Source organism: Aspergillus piperis (genome assembly GCF_003184755.1).
Source record: "Aspergillus piperis CBS 112811 unplaced genomic scaffold BO85scaffold_19, whole genome shotgun sequence".
NCBI lineage: Eukaryota > Fungi > Ascomycota > Eurotiomycetes > Eurotiales > Aspergillaceae > Aspergillus > Aspergillus piperis.
The window spans coordinates 16039-35894 of record NW_020291609.1 but is presented as its reverse complement, the minus strand read 5'-3'; the positions used below and the strand labels follow the sequence as shown (position 1 = coordinate 35894).

The 19856-nt window shown below is 48.6% G+C and overlaps 8 protein-coding genes across 8 annotated transcripts; 6 read left to right on the top strand and 2 right to left on the bottom strand.

Annotated features, from left to right (window-relative positions):
* Positions 1–190: 190 nt before the first annotated feature.
* Positions 191–2524, top strand: BO85DRAFT_480318 (cytochrome P450; the record flags this gene model as incomplete). The annotated part of the gene is made up of 8 exons (XM_025663001.1): positions 191–588; positions 652–834; positions 913–1244; positions 1310–1327; positions 1380–1480; positions 1542–1828; positions 1901–2002; positions 2140–2524. Coding segments are annotated over 8 exons (1615 nt in total), but the record flags the coding sequence as incomplete, so codon positions are not given.
* Positions 2525–4953: 2429 nt separating this feature from the next.
* BO85DRAFT_471123 (uncharacterized protein) lies at positions 4954–5541 on the bottom strand (the record flags this gene model as incomplete). Its single annotated transcript, XM_025662448.1, has 2 exons — positions 5305–5541; positions 4954–5244 (listed from the first exon to the last, which is right to left on the bottom strand). Coding segments are annotated over exons 1-2 (393 nt in total), but the record flags the coding sequence as incomplete, so codon positions are not given.
* An 827-nt stretch (positions 5542–6368) lies between these two features.
* On the top strand, positions 6369–7579 carry BO85DRAFT_452289 (uncharacterized protein). Its single transcript, XM_025660784.1, has 3 exons — positions 6369–6616; positions 6674–6798; positions 6863–7579. Exons 1-3 carry the CDS (start codon positions 6491–6493, stop codon positions 7191–7193), a joined length of 582 nt encoding a protein of 193 aa, XP_025512247.1. The 5' UTR covers positions 6369–6490; the 3' UTR covers positions 7194–7579.
* Positions 7580–8321: 742 nt separating this feature from the next.
* BO85DRAFT_471121 (uncharacterized protein) lies at positions 8322–9200 on the top strand (the record flags this gene model as incomplete). The annotated part of the gene is made up of 4 exons (XM_025662447.1): positions 8322–8385; positions 8470–8613; positions 8801–8997; positions 9030–9200. 4 exons carry the CDS (start codon positions 8322–8324, stop codon positions 9198–9200), a joined length of 576 nt encoding a protein of 191 aa, XP_025512246.1.
* Positions 9201–9535: 335 nt separating this feature from the next.
* BO85DRAFT_500124 (Zn(II)2Cys6 transcription factor) lies at positions 9536–11170 on the top strand (the record flags this gene model as incomplete). Its single annotated transcript, XM_025664094.1, has 3 exons — positions 9536–9589; positions 9642–10151; positions 10201–11170. The coding sequence occupies 3 exons, from the start codon at positions 9536–9538 to the stop codon at positions 10999–11001; spliced, it is 1365 nt and encodes a 454-aa protein (XP_025512245.1). The 3' UTR covers positions 11002–11170.
* On the bottom strand, positions 10683–12004 carry BO85DRAFT_500112 (uncharacterized protein; the record flags this gene model as incomplete). Its single annotated transcript, XM_025664093.1, has 3 exons — positions 10683–11549; positions 11621–11753; positions 11815–12004. 3 exons carry the CDS (start codon positions 12002–12004, stop codon positions 11075–11077), a joined length of 798 nt encoding a protein of 265 aa, XP_025512244.1. The 3' UTR covers positions 10683–11074.
* Positions 12005–12736: 732 nt separating this feature from the next.
* BO85DRAFT_462021 (catalase) lies at positions 12737–13418 on the top strand (the record flags this gene model as incomplete). The annotated part of the gene is made up of 4 exons (XM_025661823.1): positions 12737–12770; positions 12832–12884; positions 12919–13258; positions 13336–13418. The coding sequence occupies 4 exons, from the start codon at positions 12737–12739 to the stop codon at positions 13416–13418; spliced, it is 510 nt and encodes a 169-aa protein (XP_025512243.1).
* Positions 13419–15194: 1776 nt separating this feature from the next.
* BO85DRAFT_452287 (2-isopropylmalate synthase) lies at positions 15195–17068 on the top strand. Its single transcript, XM_025660783.1, has 2 exons — positions 15195–15307; positions 15369–17068. Exon 2 carries the CDS (start codon positions 15667–15669, stop codon positions 16690–16692), a length of 1026 nt encoding a protein of 341 aa, XP_025512242.1. The 5' UTR covers positions 15195–15307; positions 15369–15666; the 3' UTR covers positions 16693–17068.
* The last annotated feature ends 2788 nt before the right edge of the window (positions 17069–19856 follow it).

The window sequence follows — 19856 nt, the reverse complement described above, 5'->3', positions numbered from 1 at the left end:
TATGGTCCGAGGCTTACCATGTATGTCATTGTCTGGACCGATGGATCTCAACAGCAGCGCCGAGAGGCGGGGTTTATGACTTACTAGCATGTGGTGGGAGCCACGGCGAATGTGTTTGAAGGTCGCCATATAAGAACATGTGTCTTCCTCTGTAGGTGGAATGCTGAAACCGTATATATATTATGAATAGCATGGAATTTATGTTGACTAACTGCCTTCTTGCTACAGCCACCGGTGTGCTCTTGCACCGAGGTTACTTCATCTACGGCGAACACGACCGCCATGCGGATACTATCGCTCGAGTCGCCCTAATCGCCTTGGGTGTATTATTTTTCTACTACTGGCGTGGTCAGGCATTTCCAGCTACGCAGGCCACTCGTGATACCATTCTTACAGCCGGGGCTTTCTGTGGGGGCTTGTTCGGCAGTATCACCTTCTCCCGGTTGTTCTGGTCGCCCATCCAGCACCTCCCTGGCCCGTTCTGGGCCAAAGTCAGCAAGCTGTATCATGTTGCTCATATTATCCGCGCAGATAACTATAGATATATGGATAAAATGCATCATGAGTACGGTGACGTTGTTCGCACAGGCACGTTGTTAGGAGCTACTGGGTAGGGCATGCATCGAAAAGTACAGGCTAATATGAATCCAGGTCCAAACGAAGTCACCCTGTTTACTACCGAAGCATTTGAGAAAATCTATGGGGCCAATTCGCGGTGCGCCAGAGGTGTCTACTACGACATGATGCTTCCCCTTGTCTCCCTCGTTACCACGAGGAATAAAGCTGTGCACAATCACAAACGCAAACTTTGGGATCAAGGCTTCAGCATTAAGAGTACGCTTTGATCTGCTGATTTCATTTACCAGGCGTCTTTTGTGTCGAGGCGGTCTACTAACAAGCCTACTGGAGCAGTGTTAGATGCTCTGGAGCCCAGAGTCTTTGCGTATGCTGAGGAGCTTGTTCGCCAATTGAAACAACGCTGTGGAACCCCAGTGGAGATCTCGCGATGGTTTGAATATTACACTTTTGACATCATGGGCCTGGTCGGGTTCAACTTGCAATTCAATCTCCTCCAGAGCCAGAATCATGTCGCCCTAGATATGTACAACGCAGGGCATCCTGTTCTTGGCGTTGTCACACCTGCTCCCTGGTTGTATCATCTCACAGCCGCTATTCCCGGTGGACAGAATGGTTACCATGCCTTTGCCAGGTGGGCAGATGCTGGTCTACGTGAAAAAATTGAAGTTAGTCTGATCTATACATTGCGCTTTTGTTGGTCTCAAATCCATCTGACATGGCATGTTTGTAGATGAAACCTGGGGAAGATGCAAGTACCATTGAAAGATTCCCATGGACTATAGAACTGATTGTGCAATTAGGTGCTCAGTTATATCATAGAAGATGCACGCCAGCGGGGCGGCGTGGACGCTAATTGGACTCACGTCCTCGGAGATTATATTCTCTTCATCACAGCTGGCAGGCAAGAGCTCCTCTAGGCTCCCCTGAAATCCCTCATGTAGACTGACTCTTGATACTGCCAGTGATCCTCAGCGCCAGGTTCTCACGAACGTGATGTACTATCTCATTCGTTACCCAGAGCATCTGGAGAAAATTCGGGTTGAGTTAGAAGCCCTGAAGGATGTACGAAATCATAGAGCACTCCAGCGCCTCCAACACTTTAATGCTGTGATCAACGAAACGTTAAGACTGAACCCGGCAGTTCCCTGTGGTGGGCTCCGCATCACTCCTCCAGAAGGCTTGCACGTCGGCAGCACCTTTATACCTGGTAATACCACAGTCTTGGTGCCTCAATACACATTATTTCGACGTGCGTTCCCATTGGGCCTTCCCCTCACTAGCAGAGAAGATTCGTGGACCTAATCTCTAATGGCCCCAGCAGGAGAGGATTGCTTCGTTCACGCCAATAGGTTTATCCCGGAGCGATTCAGTACCAAGCCCGACCTTATCCTCAACAAGCGAACCTGGCAACCCTGGAGCTCCGGTGAGTTACTAAGTGAACCCCACTTGTTACATGTTACACCCCGCAACATGCTCTTCTCTCCCCCCTTTTTATCTTTTTATGTGCAAACCTCGTGATAAAGATCCTACGAGCCCCGAACTAACTAGAACACTGATTAGGCGAGTACCAGTGTGTTGGGAAGAACCTAGGCTTGATGGAAATCCGCGTGGCCCTAGCCCTAGTATTGACCGAATTTGACTTCGAGTTCGCGCCTGGAGAGGATGGTCAGAAAATGTTCACGGAACTCCTGGATTTCTTCACAACAGTACCGGGGCCGTTGAATCTGATCTTCAAGCAACAACACTATAAGTAGCCGATGGTTCATACCCAATGTGAGTTGTTTACCAGTGTAACCTTAGGTATATACTATATATAAATAGGAAACATGGAAGATACAGAGCAGGTGAGACGTGAGGGTCCTCAGGATGAATTTAATGGGCATTTGTGCACATGATCGAGGTCACCAAGTAAGAGGTATACCACCTGAAGCAAGAGAACTTGTCCTGAGCGGCATAAGCCTTCCAATCCCAGCAACATATCTTGGTCTGAAATTGATAGTCTACATCTAACCTTTATCTGGCCAAAAAAGAAGCTTTGATACCGAAGCATTTCCAACACATTTCAAGACATTGTACGCCCGTCTCTCATCAAAAACGCATTGGAAGATGACCGAAAACACCAAACGCAGTTCTCTCAAAGACGCTAGTCCGGAGACATCGGAACAAAATCCATTGACACATCAGAGGTCTTCCTGTAGTATCCCTGGATGTCATATGCTTTCGTCTTCATTCTTCAATTAAGCCAAGGACTGCTCATCTTTCTTCTTCCTGCCTCCACTACCCCTACTTCTCGGCCATTTTTTAAATCATATATATTCTGTTCAGTATACAAGGAATGCGGAATCTTCCTGGTGGGGACATTTCGGTCATCCGAATGGGCTCCTTAGCCCCCTGTGGTGCGTGACTCCGCTTGCAGTCGCCTTACGTAACTACATACAATTTAATTTTTCTGGTAAACGAGCTTCCATAATCCCAAGATATAGACCATCACTTAAGGTCTACGAATAGTCAACGACTATCTTTACACCGAAGCCCGGATGGTTGTGGCATATTCCGGAATCTGTCTTTACCCAAGCTGATTCCTTGACAGTGGGATTGATTCCAGTACGCTCATAACTGCTAGATTAGCTATTTGTTCGGAAGAATGACAAGCCCAGTAGCTGTGCTCGATCCGTGGCGGGGTTCTCACCAAGAATACTAAGGATAGAATCAGGCTAAATCTATATCAAAGCTTATGATTGTCCGTTCCTACAGGAGCCAAGAGTGACGGAGAGCATAGTATTCAACGTCCGCAGCAGAGGTGGGGCCTTAACAAGATGTGACCAAGAGAGCGAAAAGGCCGCTGGTCGATTAGTGAGCCGTACAAGGGTTTGATGGGTTCGACATTGCCCGTTCAGCTTAAGTGTTGGGTACAAAGAGTCTTTCTCTCTCTCTTTCTCTACTATATTCAGACTGTTTCAATTATATTCTACTTTCATTTACATTTCGGAAGATGAATAAGAACGCAGTAGTGATATTTAATGAGGCCTGTGAGTCGATGTACTCTAGACTTGTTTCACATCGCTCCGCGAATGACTGTCCTGTGATTAGCAGGGTTTCTTGCTTATTCTCGCGGTAACGCCCAGAGTGTTTGCGTACTTGTTGGCACACCCCACCTCAACCGTCCCAGGAGAACGAGGAGGCCCGTCTTCCCAACCTGGATGTAAGATGTGTCCTTCCAACGCAGCATTGTAACGCCTCTGACTTAAAAGAAGCGCATGTCTTGAATGGTCTTAAGCCGAAACACACAATCCTGTCGAGGCGGAGGGGCGCAGCCGTTTGTCAAACGGTATTTATAGACACTCATCAAGCCACACTTGACCGATTCTGACAGTACCGAGTAATAATGGGCTGGGATCATCGGGTGTTTTCGATCACGTCAAGGTAGTACCCCAAATCCAGCTCGACGTCCAAAGACTGGCTACACAATGTGGCAGTCGTTGGGGCTAAAAAGATGGGGGCGGTAAGTCGGCGAGGATCATCTGGAGAGGAGACGGCCTGTGATTGACCAGTGCTGTTATCGAAGAGAAAGGGAGTTGTTCCTTTGCGAGTGGCTGCAGCTACTGGCTAGTTTGAGTGGAGTTGGTTATCCCTCGCGACAGCCTAACCAGAACACAAGCAGCGTCCCTTCCTCAATGCTAACACGTCGATCTCCCGAGTTCCCAGCAATTTCGACGGGCCTTTCCGGCACGACGCCCTATCCGAATCCGCTGGTACCAGGTTAGGTGGGGTATTTCAATTTGCCTATCCCGTCGTCGTGGCGAAACGCAAGCCCAAAAGCCTCAACAACGAAAATTTTACTCGGTTAGCAGAGTGACCCGGATCGTAGACTGCCAATAATTCTCGTCCACGTAACATACGCTAGCAGCAACCAGTACAACTAACCGAGCTATATCTATTCTTTTATCAACTCCTGTGCCTTTCCCCTTTCAGGTCGTCATATGCTCCCCCTCACCACAGATGCGCATGAATATCGTGTTCTATCTAGGTGGGGTACATAAGATGATAGCATTCCCTTCAATCTAACTATAAGGTTCACTTCACCAGTGCGTAGACTGTAGAGCTATAAGTCGGATTTTGCACGGAGCAGCTCCAGAAAAACGAAATGACCTCACATGGCCTTATCCCGCGTCACGACGTCCATTCGGTATACCAGTTCACCAGCCTTTCCCATCCGGTTAGTTCTTCCTCGGAATACCTTCTAGCGTTAAATTCTGTACATTCCCAGAGTCTCATTACATGCGGTCCAGAACTCTCGTGATTCCACTCCTCCCCGGGCGGAAACGGCGAGGGATCGAACACTATGCGTAGGGCATATCGTGCGCCATTTCGTACGTTATGCTTGACGTCGAACTGGTTCCGAAACCGGCCGTGCTCCAGCGATATACGGTAGGTCTTTGCGCGAAACGCCTCTTCATTTAGCCAGTCCTCATTGACTTTGCCCTTCCACCAAATATCGGGTGGTCGGCGCGTCGTGAGGGTCATCTCGATGGTCAAGTCTGCCAGGATTGTTGGTTGCTTCCTATTGTTACAGAGATCAATGACCTGATCGAGAGACGCAGGATTGTGCGGCTTCCAGTCGATCTCGGCAAAGATCCAACAGGTGTACTCGGTAGAGCAGAACAGCTGCATGACAAGGGTCAACTCGTGGTGGTGGAAAGGGGAGTCCTCAGTCGTTGAGCTCACCTTCCCTGTTCCATTCTCGTGAAAGGTAACTTCACTTGCGCCGTCATTCCAAACCCATGGTCCTTCGCAAAGAATGGAACGGACTGTAACGGGCGAGTTCATTGACTCGGTTTATTGAACTCGCCAGCTTTTGGATCTTATGACGATAACGCTTTCGCTGGGGCTTTCACCGATATGGCTCTCTGGGAAATAATTGCGTCTGTGTAGTGGTAGGATGATAGAATGCGTCGACAGAAACGTGGCAGATGGTGGGAGGAACAGTTCACTCGGCGATTCTCAATGCGGGCGGAACATCAGGGTCCCGCTAGCCCGCGTTGGGACCAAGGCGACAAGGCACTGCCGCAGCACTTCAATTAAATTAACTAGTTGGGGGCCGGTTTGACATTTTGGGGGGGGCGTAAGTGAGCCATTTTCCACGGCAACTACGGAGTACATGGCCTGTCAATCCGTCATCCTGCCAATTACAACGCTCATCCGTACGCCTAGAACTGCCCACTAGGAATGGAGACTATCTATGGAAGGATTCAGCTGTTTGCCCCAGCAGTGACAGTCCCTTGCCCGGCCAGCAGCTCGTTGGTTGGCGTAGAGGCTTCCATCGACACCATATCCTGGGCCAGGATTCTGTCTTACTCGGCTCGCTATTTTCACAGCTCTAAGACCACACGACGTCCACGGCCATTGACTTTAGTACTGTCACTGACTGTCTATCTGCGGAATCTTCTGAGATCCGACATACACCTTTGGAAGACACGTTATTAGTAGATGAGGGATAATCCATCCTCCCAATCAATTCAGAAGGACCACAGTTGCTTTACAAGCGCCTCAAACCGACAATGCTCTTAAATCTGAGGGCCAGACGCCAACACGTCCCTTTGGTAGGGCTTGCCTTATTGGCCCCCAGCTTATCATGTCTCACGTCTAGCCCCATGTATGCTGAACATGGCAACCAAGGAAATACATTATGGTAACATAGAGAAGGACGTCGGCGAAAGTTGTATGGAGCTCGCTGGAACATAAATAGCAGCCTGCCGACGCATGAACGTTCTATCATGCAACCATACTTTCTTTAATAACAGCCAGTCTGCCCGGTGCAGCCATATTAGACAAAGTCTTTAATTTCTTGCCACTGCTTTCTTATATTAGTCGACATATCATTTATTCAACCACACAGCAGTCCCTTTCCATCATGCTCTTCTCAGCTACCAAGACCCTGATGGTGGCCCTGGCCGTGCTCGGGTTTGCTGCTTCAGCGCCAGTCGATCTGGTGGAGCGCGACCAGAAAGTCATTATCGGCTATCGCACTATGGAAAAGGTATGTCCCGGCCGCAGCTCGTTGCAGCTCGTTAAGTTGACATGTAACAACGTCTAGTCGAAAGCCGAAGCGTATAACAAACAGGGGACTGTCGTCTGGTATACAGCTAGCGGGGTTCAGCTAGGCGATGTGGTCTACCTCACACCCGCTCCTGGAGAATGGAAAGCTCCAGACAGTTACTGGTAAGGGCTGACGCTGGACTGAAAACCCCCCATTTTTCCACTTCGGCTAACACCCATGGACTAGGCATTGTGTCATTTACGCCGAGCAAAGCAAGTGGCTCGCCGCCAAAAAGGCTTGGATCCCGGAGACGTACGACGGAAAGAAACTTTGGTATCATCCGGACAGTATCGATTCCTACCTCAAGACCGTCGAGCATCAGACGCCAGATGAGACACTTCGTCTATCCAAGATTTCCGGGGATGATGCTGTGTACCAGTTGGGAATCCCCAAAGCCATGATAGGTAAAACAGGTCATCTTGGCCTGATGGCAACTTGCAAGGCAAAGGCTTCGGAGCTTCCTCAACACGCTGTTAATTACAAAACAGTGCAGAATGCTGTGGGCACCCCCCAGTAAGTGACAAGCCTGCTTGAAGGACGGGGGTTAGCAGCCACTGTGTTCAAGGACTCTTGGGGTCGAAGTCGGTGAGCTGTCATGTGCGTGTCTGTCAGACCCTTCCATCACCAAATCATTGGTTTTCTTTTCCGCTTGTTTTTTATTTGATGCTACTGTATTCAGTTGCTGTTCAAGCTTTATCTGCTTCATCTTCATTTATCTGTATTTGATATCTAAGAAATGTATCGTCCAATTTCGATGATGTGTTGCCTGGGACCATCGTTCGGATCTTGTACAGTCATTCATTCAAATAGTCTCACTTTCTCTTTCGTGTGATTGCGTGAATAGTTTATGTGTATTTCTCATATGTATCGACGATACAGTAATATCAATTTCATTGTTTGTCTCATATTTTGTCTCATTTATATCGTGAGTGCTTGTTTTATTCATGTTGTTTTCTTTTCTTCTTTTCTTTTCTCTCCATTTTTTTTTTTTTTTTTGGGCCACTGTAGAGGGTGAACGTCTTGAAGGGCATTTATAATTTCCTTCGATGAATATTTGACCAGTGGAATAGGACAATTATCTAGGTTGAGAATATCAACAGCATATAGTTATGAATAAGTTCAGTCTGTGAATATTAATATACTACGTTGATTATATATATCAAAGTATTCTTAATCGTTGGATTTTCTCCTTCATTCTTATAGAAGTGCTTGTATCATTTATTATCGTAATCTATATTGTTGATATAATCACCGTGTGTGTACATGTCTATATCAAGAGTTCGCAGGTAACTGCGGGCAACGAATGCCTTTTTGGCCTTGTGGGTACAATACCACTAGCTTGTTCTTTGGTACTCCCTAGCTGGGGTGTAATTATTTGAACAAATCTGGATTAGCGTGTGAGCTTAGTAGTCCGTAGTATTCCTTCCAGCGGTCATTTTTACCCAAAGTTCAGAAGTACTAACTGGGAGTCCGTACAAAAAGCTTTTCGGGTCGAATGTTTCATCGCCCACCCCACCGCCCCCCCACCTCCCCTTTTCCGTTGAGATGACACTCGATAATAAATAGATACGTCCAACATGGTCCACCTGCTGCCCACCTTATTTCCTCCGACATTCTCAGCTTTTCACCCACACACCCACACACAATGCCCCCTATTACCAGAGCGCAGGCGAAGCACAAATTCCCTGATTTCTTGCCCGAGGCTTCCCGTGATACGTCACCATTCGCTCTGAGGCAGCCACATAGAACCAGACAAAACACTAAGTTAGTTAATTAGATCGTATTGAACCCAGGTACAGGTGCGACATATCAGGATCTATCAGATCCCGTCACTCGGCTCTTCCAACCTATTTTCGAGCAATGGGATTACCGGTATTATCTAACGCTTCGACGATCTTGCCCGGTGGAAAGACCGCAGACTGAATGGCTTATGCTAGGTCAGTTTCCCAAGATATCTCAATGAGTATGATTCTCAGGAACCCGAGGAAAAGATTTTCTGACGTTTCTTTTCTTTTTTCTTTTTTCCAGCCTGGGGCTCTGCCGATATAAGAAACAAATTCATCAACTCAGCTGAGTACCAGTCTTTTATCAAGATCCTTGCCACCTGGGCTTCTGAATAATCAGTCCAAGTATCTCTGATTAATCTCTCCCAGACACTGGGGGCCGCATTCGATGAGGGTGTATTCCAGACTCAGTATGTTGGCCCAATAGAGTACTATAAATTTATGGCCGTGTATTTTCCAGAGGACCTGGCAGGCACGCATATTAAGGAGCTGAACCGTACAAACCCATTTAATCTAGGAAATCTGATTGGCTCCGACGTGTACCTTTGGCAGGGTTAACAGATTGGCAGCACGGGTGGCTTGATCAACCCGTGTTCTATCAAGGTCAACACACCCTGTATCTAATTTATTTCTTGCGGTGGGAGAATAGTGATCGTGAGCATGAGTACAAGAACTTTTGTGTCACAATTAATGGAAAGATTATAGATTACTGGAAGGAGTTTATGACCCCATTGAGATAAAATAAGATGTTGGGTTACGAATCGCAACATGCATTGTTTATCAGACGGCCGGTCGGTTCAGTGCTTGGGGACTAAAAACCATCCGCAAGTTCGGAATCGAGGGACCTGTCGGTAGAAATACCTAAATGGATTTTATTCGCGCTGGCTTAGTTATGTGAAAGATGCAAGATGCATACATGAAGAAAGAGGGCACCCAAATATCTAGCCATTGTGAAAGGTTCGCCACAGAACCGATGACTAAGCAGGTAAGCCGCGGAGTCACGAAGCCAATGAACAAACATGACTCGGGCCCTCGTGCTCCCTCCCAACAGTCGCTGATAGTTACAAACTGCATCATGCCTGGAAGCCGAAGCAGTGGCTGTCTTCTCTGTGTGCAACGTCACGTAAAGGTCAGTTATATGTGAATACTCGCCTGCTAGCCCAACACGCTCATGAACACAGTGCGACGAGACGCTCCCCGGCTGCGCACGATGCGAGATCTACGGGAGAGAATGCCCTGGGTATGATCGCGGGTTCAAATTCGTGGCTGGCAAGCCCTTTCGCACGCCACGTCGTTTGAAAAAGCCATCGGCGGCTAGCCAGGGTGTTGCACTACAGACCCGCTACCCCAGTCCCGGACCGGCACCATCGAGGGATTTGAACATGGCCCAGAGCTTACAGAACATCGTCTACGACCTCGCCTGGCCGTATACGACGGCTTCAGCGTACGCGGTTGCGCGATGGCTACGTTTCTTGCCAGAATTCTACGGCCGGAATCGGACGCTGGATGCCGCTGTTAATTGCTTCGTCGCGCATCATATTGGCCACATGACACAGAACGTGCAGGCGGTGCGCTATTCGCGGTCTACGTATGTCAAGGCATTGACGGCCCTTCAACGCGCGCTGGACGATCATGTTCAGTCGGTCTGTCCGGAGGTGCTGTGTGCTGTTATTTTGCTGTGCATGTACGAGGTGAGCTTTTGTGTTTTGATTTCGACAATGCCTTTCACTGACGGATCAGCTGTTTGCAAACTCCACCGACTCGACCTCGTGGATGAAGCACGCCAAGGGGCTGGGTCAGTTGGTCAGATTTCGCGGACCTAGTCGCTATCGTGGGGAGTTCGAAAATAACCTGCTCAAGGCATCCCGGGGGCTCATTGTCATGCACTCAGTCTTCTCCGGCGAGGAGTGCTTTCTTGCAGGGCATGAGTGGCACGCAGTCATGCAACAAGACTCTGACAACATCATCTCGCATCAGATCCAAGTCGAAATTGAAGATCTCTTCGCCTCATTCACCTCCATCCCGGATCTAATCCATAGGATGTTCAAGATCCGCACTGCGAACCATACGGATCCAGACACTCAGCTCGAAATATCCAAGCTCATTTCCGAGACGCTTGCAATGCGGGACAAGCTCGAAATGTGGTACGAGCGCTTCACCCAACTCGTGCCGCCGCCCAGCGAGGTCCCTTCGTCGGCGAACGATGTGCTTTACCCGATAGTGTTCTACTATGCCAGTGCTGACACCGCGCCGATATTCTGCGCCTACTATGCCTACATGACTATTGTGCACCAGGTGCTGCGAACCACAAGCTTCGGAATTCCCAGCACCCAGGCGATGTATATGGTATTCTACCGCGACCAGATCTGTAAATCCGTCGAGTATACCGCGTGCGGGCTGTTGGGACCATTACGGATGGCGTTCCCCCTGCGCGTGGCCTATGAAGTGGGTGATTCTCCAACGAAGGCATGGATTGAAGGGTGGCTACAGCGGTTGTCGCAGCACTATGGTGCTTTGAGTCTGCGAACCTTCAAACAGTAATCTATTGACTTGCCAATCTAAGCAATCTTATCTGTCTGACAGCTACCCGCCTATATCCGAGCCCATTATTCAGTCAAGCCTGTACACCCTCAACACAGTCCGTCGCCCAAAACGGCTCCGCCACAGTACGCGCTGCGAACAACAACGTGATGATCGCAAGCTCCATCAAGAGTCCCATACCAACCGTGACCCCGACCTGCTCGTGGCCTGATTTGAATGTTGCCGGGCCAAACTCGGTCAAAAGCGCGTACGCAATGAGAACGGTATACATGGGAACAGCGCATAGGACCAGCAGAACACAGTGCCGGCCTGCGGCCGGCAGTACCGTGCGATAGCCGATGGCCAGCCACGCGGTGAGAAAGACCCCGACCGCGAAGGCAAGGACCAGTACAATAGCCCCGGCGAGGGCGCAGGCGCGGATACCCGTGCAGGCTGCGACAATGAGGAGCACGATGCCGAAGAACACGGGGAAGTGGAAGAAGTGCAGGGCAAAGCGGGTGAATCTGGGGTATCGCGAGTTTACGGGGCCTGATCGACCCGTTTGGCCGCTTTTATTTTCTTCGATCTTAGATATGGTCGTCCTTTAATGTAATATGGGATAAGAACAGGCAAGGCATACCTGCGCAAGAGGACGAGGCTCATTTCAAAGAGCAGGGGGGATAATCCGATGTGTTGGAGAGACTGCTCGGCTATGAGTTTGGTCTTGTTCGGGTGAGGATCGGAAAGCACGATCGCTGCACTGGCAATGCGTACTGTGGCGGAATTACTGAGTGTTATGTGCCTATGTAATGTGCTTCTGGTGACTGCACATACCTTGCGCGAGCAGCCCGATCATTCCGAACCAGGCGTAGAAGATGCACCGCGGATGTGACTTGCGCTTGGTGTGGTGCCAGTACCGCCATTCCTGGGAGTACCGGGTAATGAACTGGATGAGTTGGACGAGGCAAAAGAGGACTATCTCTGCGATGGCCAGATGGTGTTTCGATGCAGTGATAGCGACCATGGTGATCAAATACACTGAGTAATACTGCAGGAGATAGCCACTGCTTGGCCAGACAAATGGCCCTATATATACGCCGCTGCAATCTCTCTTTGCGCCCTCACTCCGATAGCCATCTGTAAAGAAATTTCGGCGACGCCATGTCGTATTCAGCCCGTGCTATACTCATTCCTGGTGGAGATCGCGATGGTTGACCTTTCTGGGTTTAGTCTGGTGGGTCTATCTTTCCTTACGGATGGAGACTTCCAGCAGAATTCCAGCCAATAGAAAAAACCCCATCGATAGTTACATTTGTCCTCGGTTAGTCACTCATTCTCCTTCGTTAACTATTTACTACTGATATCTGAGCCTTTCGAGATCCAGAAATCAATTATCCGTCAACTCTGCATCTTCTAACATACTCATTTTCAAATTGATATCCCCCAGACGCTTGTCTCCTATGGGACCATTGCCATAGATTAGCAAGGAGGGATTAGTGAGATTGCCGTGAGGCTAATGGAAGTATTTGGACGAATGTCCACAGGCAAAGGACTTGATTGCCAGTAACTTGTGAAATCAAGGAGAACTCGTCCGGTATATCAGCACGGCAATGATATGGGCTACAGAGAAGACGACAGATCCGACAGCGAAGAGAAAAGAGGTGCATAAACTGGAATCTTCTGTCCGATGATGTCAGGGACGCCGCCGCGAAACTACTTCGCCGATATTGAACAAGCTGCATTCTCACCCTCAACGATGGTTCCCGGAATCGCGGCGTCCGCTGATCCAGGTAAGATTTGAAAACAGGCCAAATCCCTTTCCTGGTGGACGATTGGAATAACAACGTGCAGTTCTCCAAGCACGGCTCTTTGCCTACCCCAATGCAGCGCGCTACCGCCTCGGCGTCAACTCAACAACTTCCTACAAACGCGGCGAAGGTGCAAGTCTACTGTCCTCTCCAACGTGACGGAGCCATGCGGTTTGATGAGAACTATGGCAGCAACCCCAACTATGTCGGATCCTCCATTAAGCCCACGAGGTTTTATCAGGAGCAGAAGGGAGGTGGCGCTTCAGCACTGGCCCTACACACCGAGCACGAAAAGTGGGTGGGAGAGGTCTCCGCCTACACCAGTGAGATCACGGACGACGATTTCGTGCAACCCGCAGCGTTGTGGGATATCGTTGGCCGCGAGGCCGGTCACCAGGACAGGGTCATTGAAAACCTTGTCGGCAGCATCAAGGGTGTTACGTATCCTGAGTTCCGCAAGGCTGTGTACAGTAAGTTGCCCGGAGACCCCAGCGGAATGTCTTCCGCGACTTAGTCTACTAGGGAAGACGGCTAACATCAAGGGTAGGCCTTTTCGGCCGTGTCAACCACGACCTCTGGTCTAAGCTAGAACAGCGTACTGAAGCAGCTATCAAGGCTGCGGGGCCCTAAATAGGGCGAATCCACTTCACCCATGTTGTTAGGAATCCGTATAAGCTGCTCTTTCCAGAAGGCAATGTGATTCGATGACCTTCTTAACCCAAAAGTCTTCGAAAATATCAATGATAAAGGTAAACTTACAAGGTCAAGTGTGTCGGACCTATTTGTAGACAGTAATCGGTGAAAATGTCTCATGTGTGGTTCATGGTGGAGCACCTGCTCCCTAACTAGCAGGCAAGGTTGCCTACAGCTGTCACATGACCACCTCAGTATCTTGTTGACTCCCTTGCTCGCGCCCAGCTACATAGCCTCGAGATAGCGACAACTTCAATAACACTTTAGCCCGATGATTCGCTTCTAGCTATCGTTCCTACGCTCCAAGACTTTACTCTCACATCAGAGGTAGCCGAATACCACCATGATGTAACAGTTTTGTTGAGCCAGGAGCGACGGACGGCCACCTGTCTGGCTCTCTACGACCAATCTCAAACCTCCCTTTTAGGTGCTTCTATCCACTAAATAATTGGCTATATCGGCCACCTCGTATCAAACCATAGGCTGCTATGGGACGTGTGACGATTTGGACGGGATGGACCCACTCTGATATGTGGCTGGTAGAAGAACCATAACATGTCTGACTGGTACTCCGTAGCCAATACCGACCCATCGTCAGCCACAGCTTGTGGCCATTTGGCTCAGTCGACTAATCAAGTCCACCCTTGCCAAGGTCCGCTCGTCAGACGCGGTTCGGCGAAGGATCATGTGATTGACATCTCAAACATACTACCTTTGGCCCCTCACCTTAAAAGGCTTAATCTAGGTTAGCCCCCGCATTGCCCAGCAACTTCCTGTTGGAGCTCATGGCCAAAATTGAAAAATGTCCCCGCGAATCTCCAGCTCCTCGAGTGGAACAGGAACTGAATCGGGAACGTCCCGCTTCACATTCGTGACAGGGAGCATCCAGTCGGAAGCGCGGAGCCATGCGATGAGAGAGTACTAGAAGCGACGACACAAGCGCAACCAGGAGCTGAAAACGTTGAACCGGAAGGAAGAATAGTCATCGCTTCCTCTACGACCACGGGGAGCGAGTCCCTCGAACGAGGCGTTTACTAGTAGTAGCTCGCCGGCACCGCAGCTGGATGGCGATAGGGGCGGGGATAGGATTCCGGAAGAAAAGGTAGTTAAGCAGCGCCAACAAGCTGGAATGCCTGCCCAGATACTCTCCCGTATGAGCCACGCGCTCTCGAGCTCACGACCCGACCCGATCCAAACGTGTCCAGTGCATTTGACGAGTCAGCATCAAAAGCTCTTATATCACTGTACGTATGCCCAACGTTACCGTCAACGATCTCGGCAGCTGACCTGTAGAAAACATTTTCCTTTGTTTCTTGCTTACATGATGATCTGCCTTGTTGCGGGATTAGCACACATACAGCTATGATCTTTGAAGACCTAGATGTCACCGAATTTAATCCAATAAAAGATGTCTGATTTCCTCTGGACCTTTCAAATGCTTCATCTTTCAACTGCATGTTAGCGCACTCCGCTGCGCATTTGTCTCACCTATACGCTGGAACTCCTCCTCGACAAGGGACCATTTCTTCCGATGCCCTGAAGTATAAGATTAAGGCTATTCGAATCCTGCGGCTTTGGCTCGGTGATCCGGATAAGAAATTATCTGATAATGCCTTTGCGGCTGTTGTGCGTCTGTTGACTTTCAAGATAAGGTTGTCATGATAAAGTACCTGGTCGAAGTTTAACTAATAAGGTCTGACGCAGCGCTACTGGGGCACAGTGGAAGACTGGAAAATGCATCGTGATGGCTTACAACAGATAATCAACGCCCGAGATGGCGTTAAGACATTACACGATAACTGGCAGTTGGAGCTTGTGGTTTACCTGTAGGTGTTGCAGCTTCGTAACGAGTATAATGAGTATATGCTCCCATTCTGACACGCTTAGTGTCTCATTAATGTCTCAGCCATCATGGCTCGAGTCCACGAACAAGCTTGAACATATCTCTCACCCTGTTTTATCATCAACCGTCGTGCAACTGGCACCCTCTCTCAACGTTCAAAGGCTCCGCTGCCTTTGGCTAATATCGTTCATCCAAGACATGAAAACCTTTATGGGATCGTTCAAGATACATCCGTGGAATACACAATTGAGATTTGCGAAGCTATGAAATTAGCCTGGGAACCCGGAACCCACCACTGAGAACAAAATCATCTTCAATCTTCCATCAACTGTCGAAGCAACAATGCCAAACGTGTTCACTGACCAGATCGAGGTCTTCTGCCGCGGTATCTCCGAGCGAGAAAAGGTCTGCGTATCAATTCATCCCCACAATGACCGAGGATGCGGCGTGGCAGCAGCCGAGATGGCTCAGTTGGCTGGTGCAGACCGAGTTGAAGGATGTCTATTCGGGAATGGCGAACGCACTGGAAATGTCGATCTCGTCACGTTGGCCCTCAACTTATATACTCATGGTATTTCACCCAGAGTTAACCTGAGCAATTTGAATGAGGTTGTCGCTATGGCAGAGGAGTGCACAAAGATCGCCGTCCATCCTAGAGCTCCCTATGCAGGGAAATATGTATTTTGCACCTTTACCGATACGCACCAGGATGCCATACGAAAGGGTTATAACAAACTCAAAGAAAGTGAGAGACTTGGAGCTACACGGGCGTCCAAGTGGAAAATGCCATATCTCCCCATGGATCCAGTTGATCTGGGAAGGCAACGCGAAGCTATTGTGAGGATGAACTCTCAAAGTGGTAAAGGCGGTGGTGCCTGGCTTCTCAAAGAGAGTTTTGATATTGATATGCCGCGAGATCTGGAAATTGAATTCACGCAGGTCGTGAAAGCACATGCGAATACCAGTGGCTTTGAGGTTACCCGAGAGACTATATGTCGCTTGTTCCGGAAACACTATATGCATGTTGAATCTGAACGATTCCGGCTGCTGAATTGCAGAGCCAATCAGGCCAAAGGAAATCGGGATGCTACACTCGTTCAACTGAAGACTTCAGTACAGGGCTCAGACCATGAACTTGAAGCAACTGGAGGTGACCTATTACCTACCATACTTAATGCCCTTAGGTCAGTCGGTTACGACTACGAGGTACCGGACAATCAACTGCAATATATAGCCAGCCAGGATACGATGAGGTCTTTGGTCAGACTGGGTACAGCTGAAAACATCGCTTCATGGGGCGTAGGCATGCATAAGAACACAGATTGGGCTGTCTCACAGGCGGTAAATCAAGCAGATGTAAGGGACTGACCACCATGTTAACAATTTATAGATATTGGTGGCAGGCCAAAATATAATGGCAAGCCAACTCAACGATTATCTGTCCAATTAGACGCCGTCTATGATGCGTGTTATGGAGACCGATTGGGGCACCGGTCTGCGGTTGAGCAACTAAATTGGTGATGCACTTGCTCGTATGTACTCTGTTTATGCTAGTGTCTGGTTAAGCAGATGAGTACTACTGCGGATAGTAATGTGTCAGTCGGTAGTGGAACATATGTTGATTTATTGACTACTACTAAGCAATGGGTTCTGGCGGGGAGGCACAGAAAAGTAGTATATTAGGTTACTTGTTAAATGAGGACTAATAGTGCGATAATGCAAAATATGATATTGATGATGCAAACGATAACGAGCATTAATATGAAGAGAGGGCCAATAGTACGAAGAATATATAATCTGATATTCATGGATCAAAAGATGATCTGTTGTCATGCATACTGCTCTTTTTTTACAATACTACGGAGTTCGTATAACGTAAGATATACAGAAGCGGTAGCCGGTCGGGTATTATTTCACTGGATAGAACTAGTACTGATGACATCTTCTTTCTCCACCCTATTTGTGCCGTTAGGCAAAAGTCGTCACGACTATTATTTACACCCAGCCAAGGACCCCACACTGCAACGCCGCATACCACGAATACCCAAGCTCGGCCCAATTAATCACAGCAGTAGTGTGTGCTGAATTCCTTCCCCTGAGATGCAGGCACGCAACCAGCCCTGTCCCCGGGATCTTCCTTCTGCAACTGACTCTCAGCAAAACTAGCTAGCTACTCCCTAGCCTCTCGGCCTGAATGAAAGGCAGTACCAACACCGATGCGAACACAGCCAGCGTTGGCATCAAACTCTGTTCTGCAGGACAGGGTTTGCACGATTGCCGCTCTTGAATCAACGTCGTGGCTCCAGCTACCCTCGGAGCCATACACCCCCCAATTGGAACTTGTACCCATAGGCGATTTAGGTTCTGCCTCCATGGGTAGAGATGCGAACTCGGTCCATCATACGTGGCGAGGATACAATTAGGTTTTAGGACTCCTCGCATGTCGCATTTCGCCCTGAGTGGCAGGTCTGGTTGCGGTAGCTAACCAAAAACTTGAGCACATTAAAACGATATCAAATGTCTCATCCGCATAGGGCAGCCCCTTCAGGAAGCCCCCTTTCTATATGGTAACGGAGCCTGGAAGTTCCTACTCCATAGTGCAGCTGGCTTTCGCTGCTACACTCTTCGCCGTCCGCGGGACACCTGGTGATATGTCAAAGCCAATCGTCCTACCTTGGGTAGTATATCTGGCAAAACCCATTGTGATGGTGCCACGCCCATATGCAACATCGAAAATGTGGTCTGTGGTTAGAGGGTGAGGCAACAGAAAGCCTGTTTCCGATTCCACTGTGTGTGTTTGCTGCGTTGCGACGGTAATTGCGAGGTTAGCCTCGTGTGTAAGGCCTCGCTTCTTTTTCTGGTGTGAGATGTTTCTAGTTTAAACCCTAGACTTTGTTCGGAAATGATTATATCCCAGAAGTTGTTTTCTTGAGATTGTCTCTTATATGTGGTCTGTGTATGGAGTGGTCAGCCGGAGATAGTCGCTGAATACTGAACCAGGTTGGCAGCCCGGCGAAGTCCGGAAATTCACTCCGCGTGGGCTCAAGATTTATAGTATAGAACATCAACTTTGCAGCTTGAAGGCGTCCTGATGGGATTTAAGACTGCTATCCATGTCAAATGCCCGGGATTGTATAACACCAACTACAGTTATAGAGGTGGGGTTAGGGAAAGGTGACCACCGAAAGGGATGGCATCAACACCTCTTTTTAACTAATAGGGTCATTGTCTTCGTATATTTACTAGTTAATTGTCCATATCAAATACTCATATTGCCTCCAATTCCTTACACACGGGCATGAACGAGAGTAGCACATTTTGTCGCCCCAGAAAGAACCCGTTGTGAATCAAGAGTTCTGGTCTATGCAGAGGTTACCCTTCACCCTGTTTATTATAGCATCAGTCAAAGAGATCACTTTGTTACTAGATTTGGTTCAGCCGGTATTCAGGCTATTAGAAGCTAGAGAGACTACGTTATCCTGCGCCTGCATTTCCAGGCTAAACCGGAATTAAATCCCATCCCCAATCGCAACATTCTTGATATTATGACCGCGCTAGTACAGCCCGTGAATAAGATGCCATGATTGGTTCATGCAATATAGCCCCCAGGCAAACGAAGGTTGTACGTGTGGTGATCATGCTGTGTATACTAATGGCTATAGTAGAGTTTTTATCGCAACCCGGGGCTTAAATGGTACAATTGACTGAAGTGAGGGTGGTGAGTACCATACCAGTTTTAGTACTGATCGAATGCTTGACAGTATAGAAGCTGGGAAGTAACGAAAAGTTGTACAACTGCAGTAAAGCTCCAGTAATGAATTGTGAGAGGCACTACTGCCACACCACCTGACTCCCCTCATGCCACAACTTGCCGCCTACATTAGCAGGTAGAGTACCGTCGCCATACGGTAGGTCTTGGTTTCTAAAGAGGACACGAGGCAACACCGTTCAACATTAGTCCGCATTATACCTGAGGTATTTACTTTTAGTCAGGCATTATTCCTACAAATAGGACTGTACAGTTCTGCCGGCTTCAACACATGGGCCTGGACAGTGCACCATACCTTCTAACGTCAGTCAATCGATGGTTTGGCGGTATTGTCCCCCAAAATCATAGCCCATTCCTCAATGAAGTTTAAGGTTGGCTCGGAGATAGCTTTTCGTGTAGGGATATATTTCTGGATAATGTTGCATTGTGAAAGAATTCTTACTTCATTCCTCAGCCCCCTGCATGCCCGTAGAATTACGTATCAGAGGATCTGTAGTGGACTTAAATCATATTCATTGCCTTGGTCCGCTGAAGACAGTCTAGAAAATGGGTTGCTGTTAGGGACTGTTACAGCACGATAGTATCAAGGTTATCAAAACTGCCAAGATGTGGAGAGATCCGTTAACTACTTGGAATCAGATAGAATTATTACAGATAAATAAGATAGACCAGAGTGAAGAAATCGGATCGTCGAGGTTTGCTGCTACCATTACAATTGGCCCCCCTTCATATGGCCGATCGATGAATGAAGTCCTTAAATCAG

Bases quoted from the DNA above. Each gene is read 5' to 3' on its own strand.
- BO85DRAFT_452289 (XM_025660784.1), top strand. From the start codon at position 6,491: ATGCTCTTCTCAGCTACCAAGACCCTGATGGTGGCCCTGGCCGTGCTC. The intron at 6,617-6,673 runs GTATGTCCCGGC...AACAACGTCTAG, and splicing joins GCTATCGCACTATGGAAAAG to TCGAAAGCCGAAGCGTATAA. The intron at 6,799-6,862 runs GTAAGGGCTGAC...CCCATGGACTAG, and splicing joins AAAGCTCCAGACAGTTACTG to GCATTGTGTCATTTACGCCG.
- BO85DRAFT_452287 (XM_025660783.1), top strand. From the start codon at position 15,667: ATGCCAAACGTGTTCACTGACCAGATCGAGGTCTTCTGCCGCGGTATC.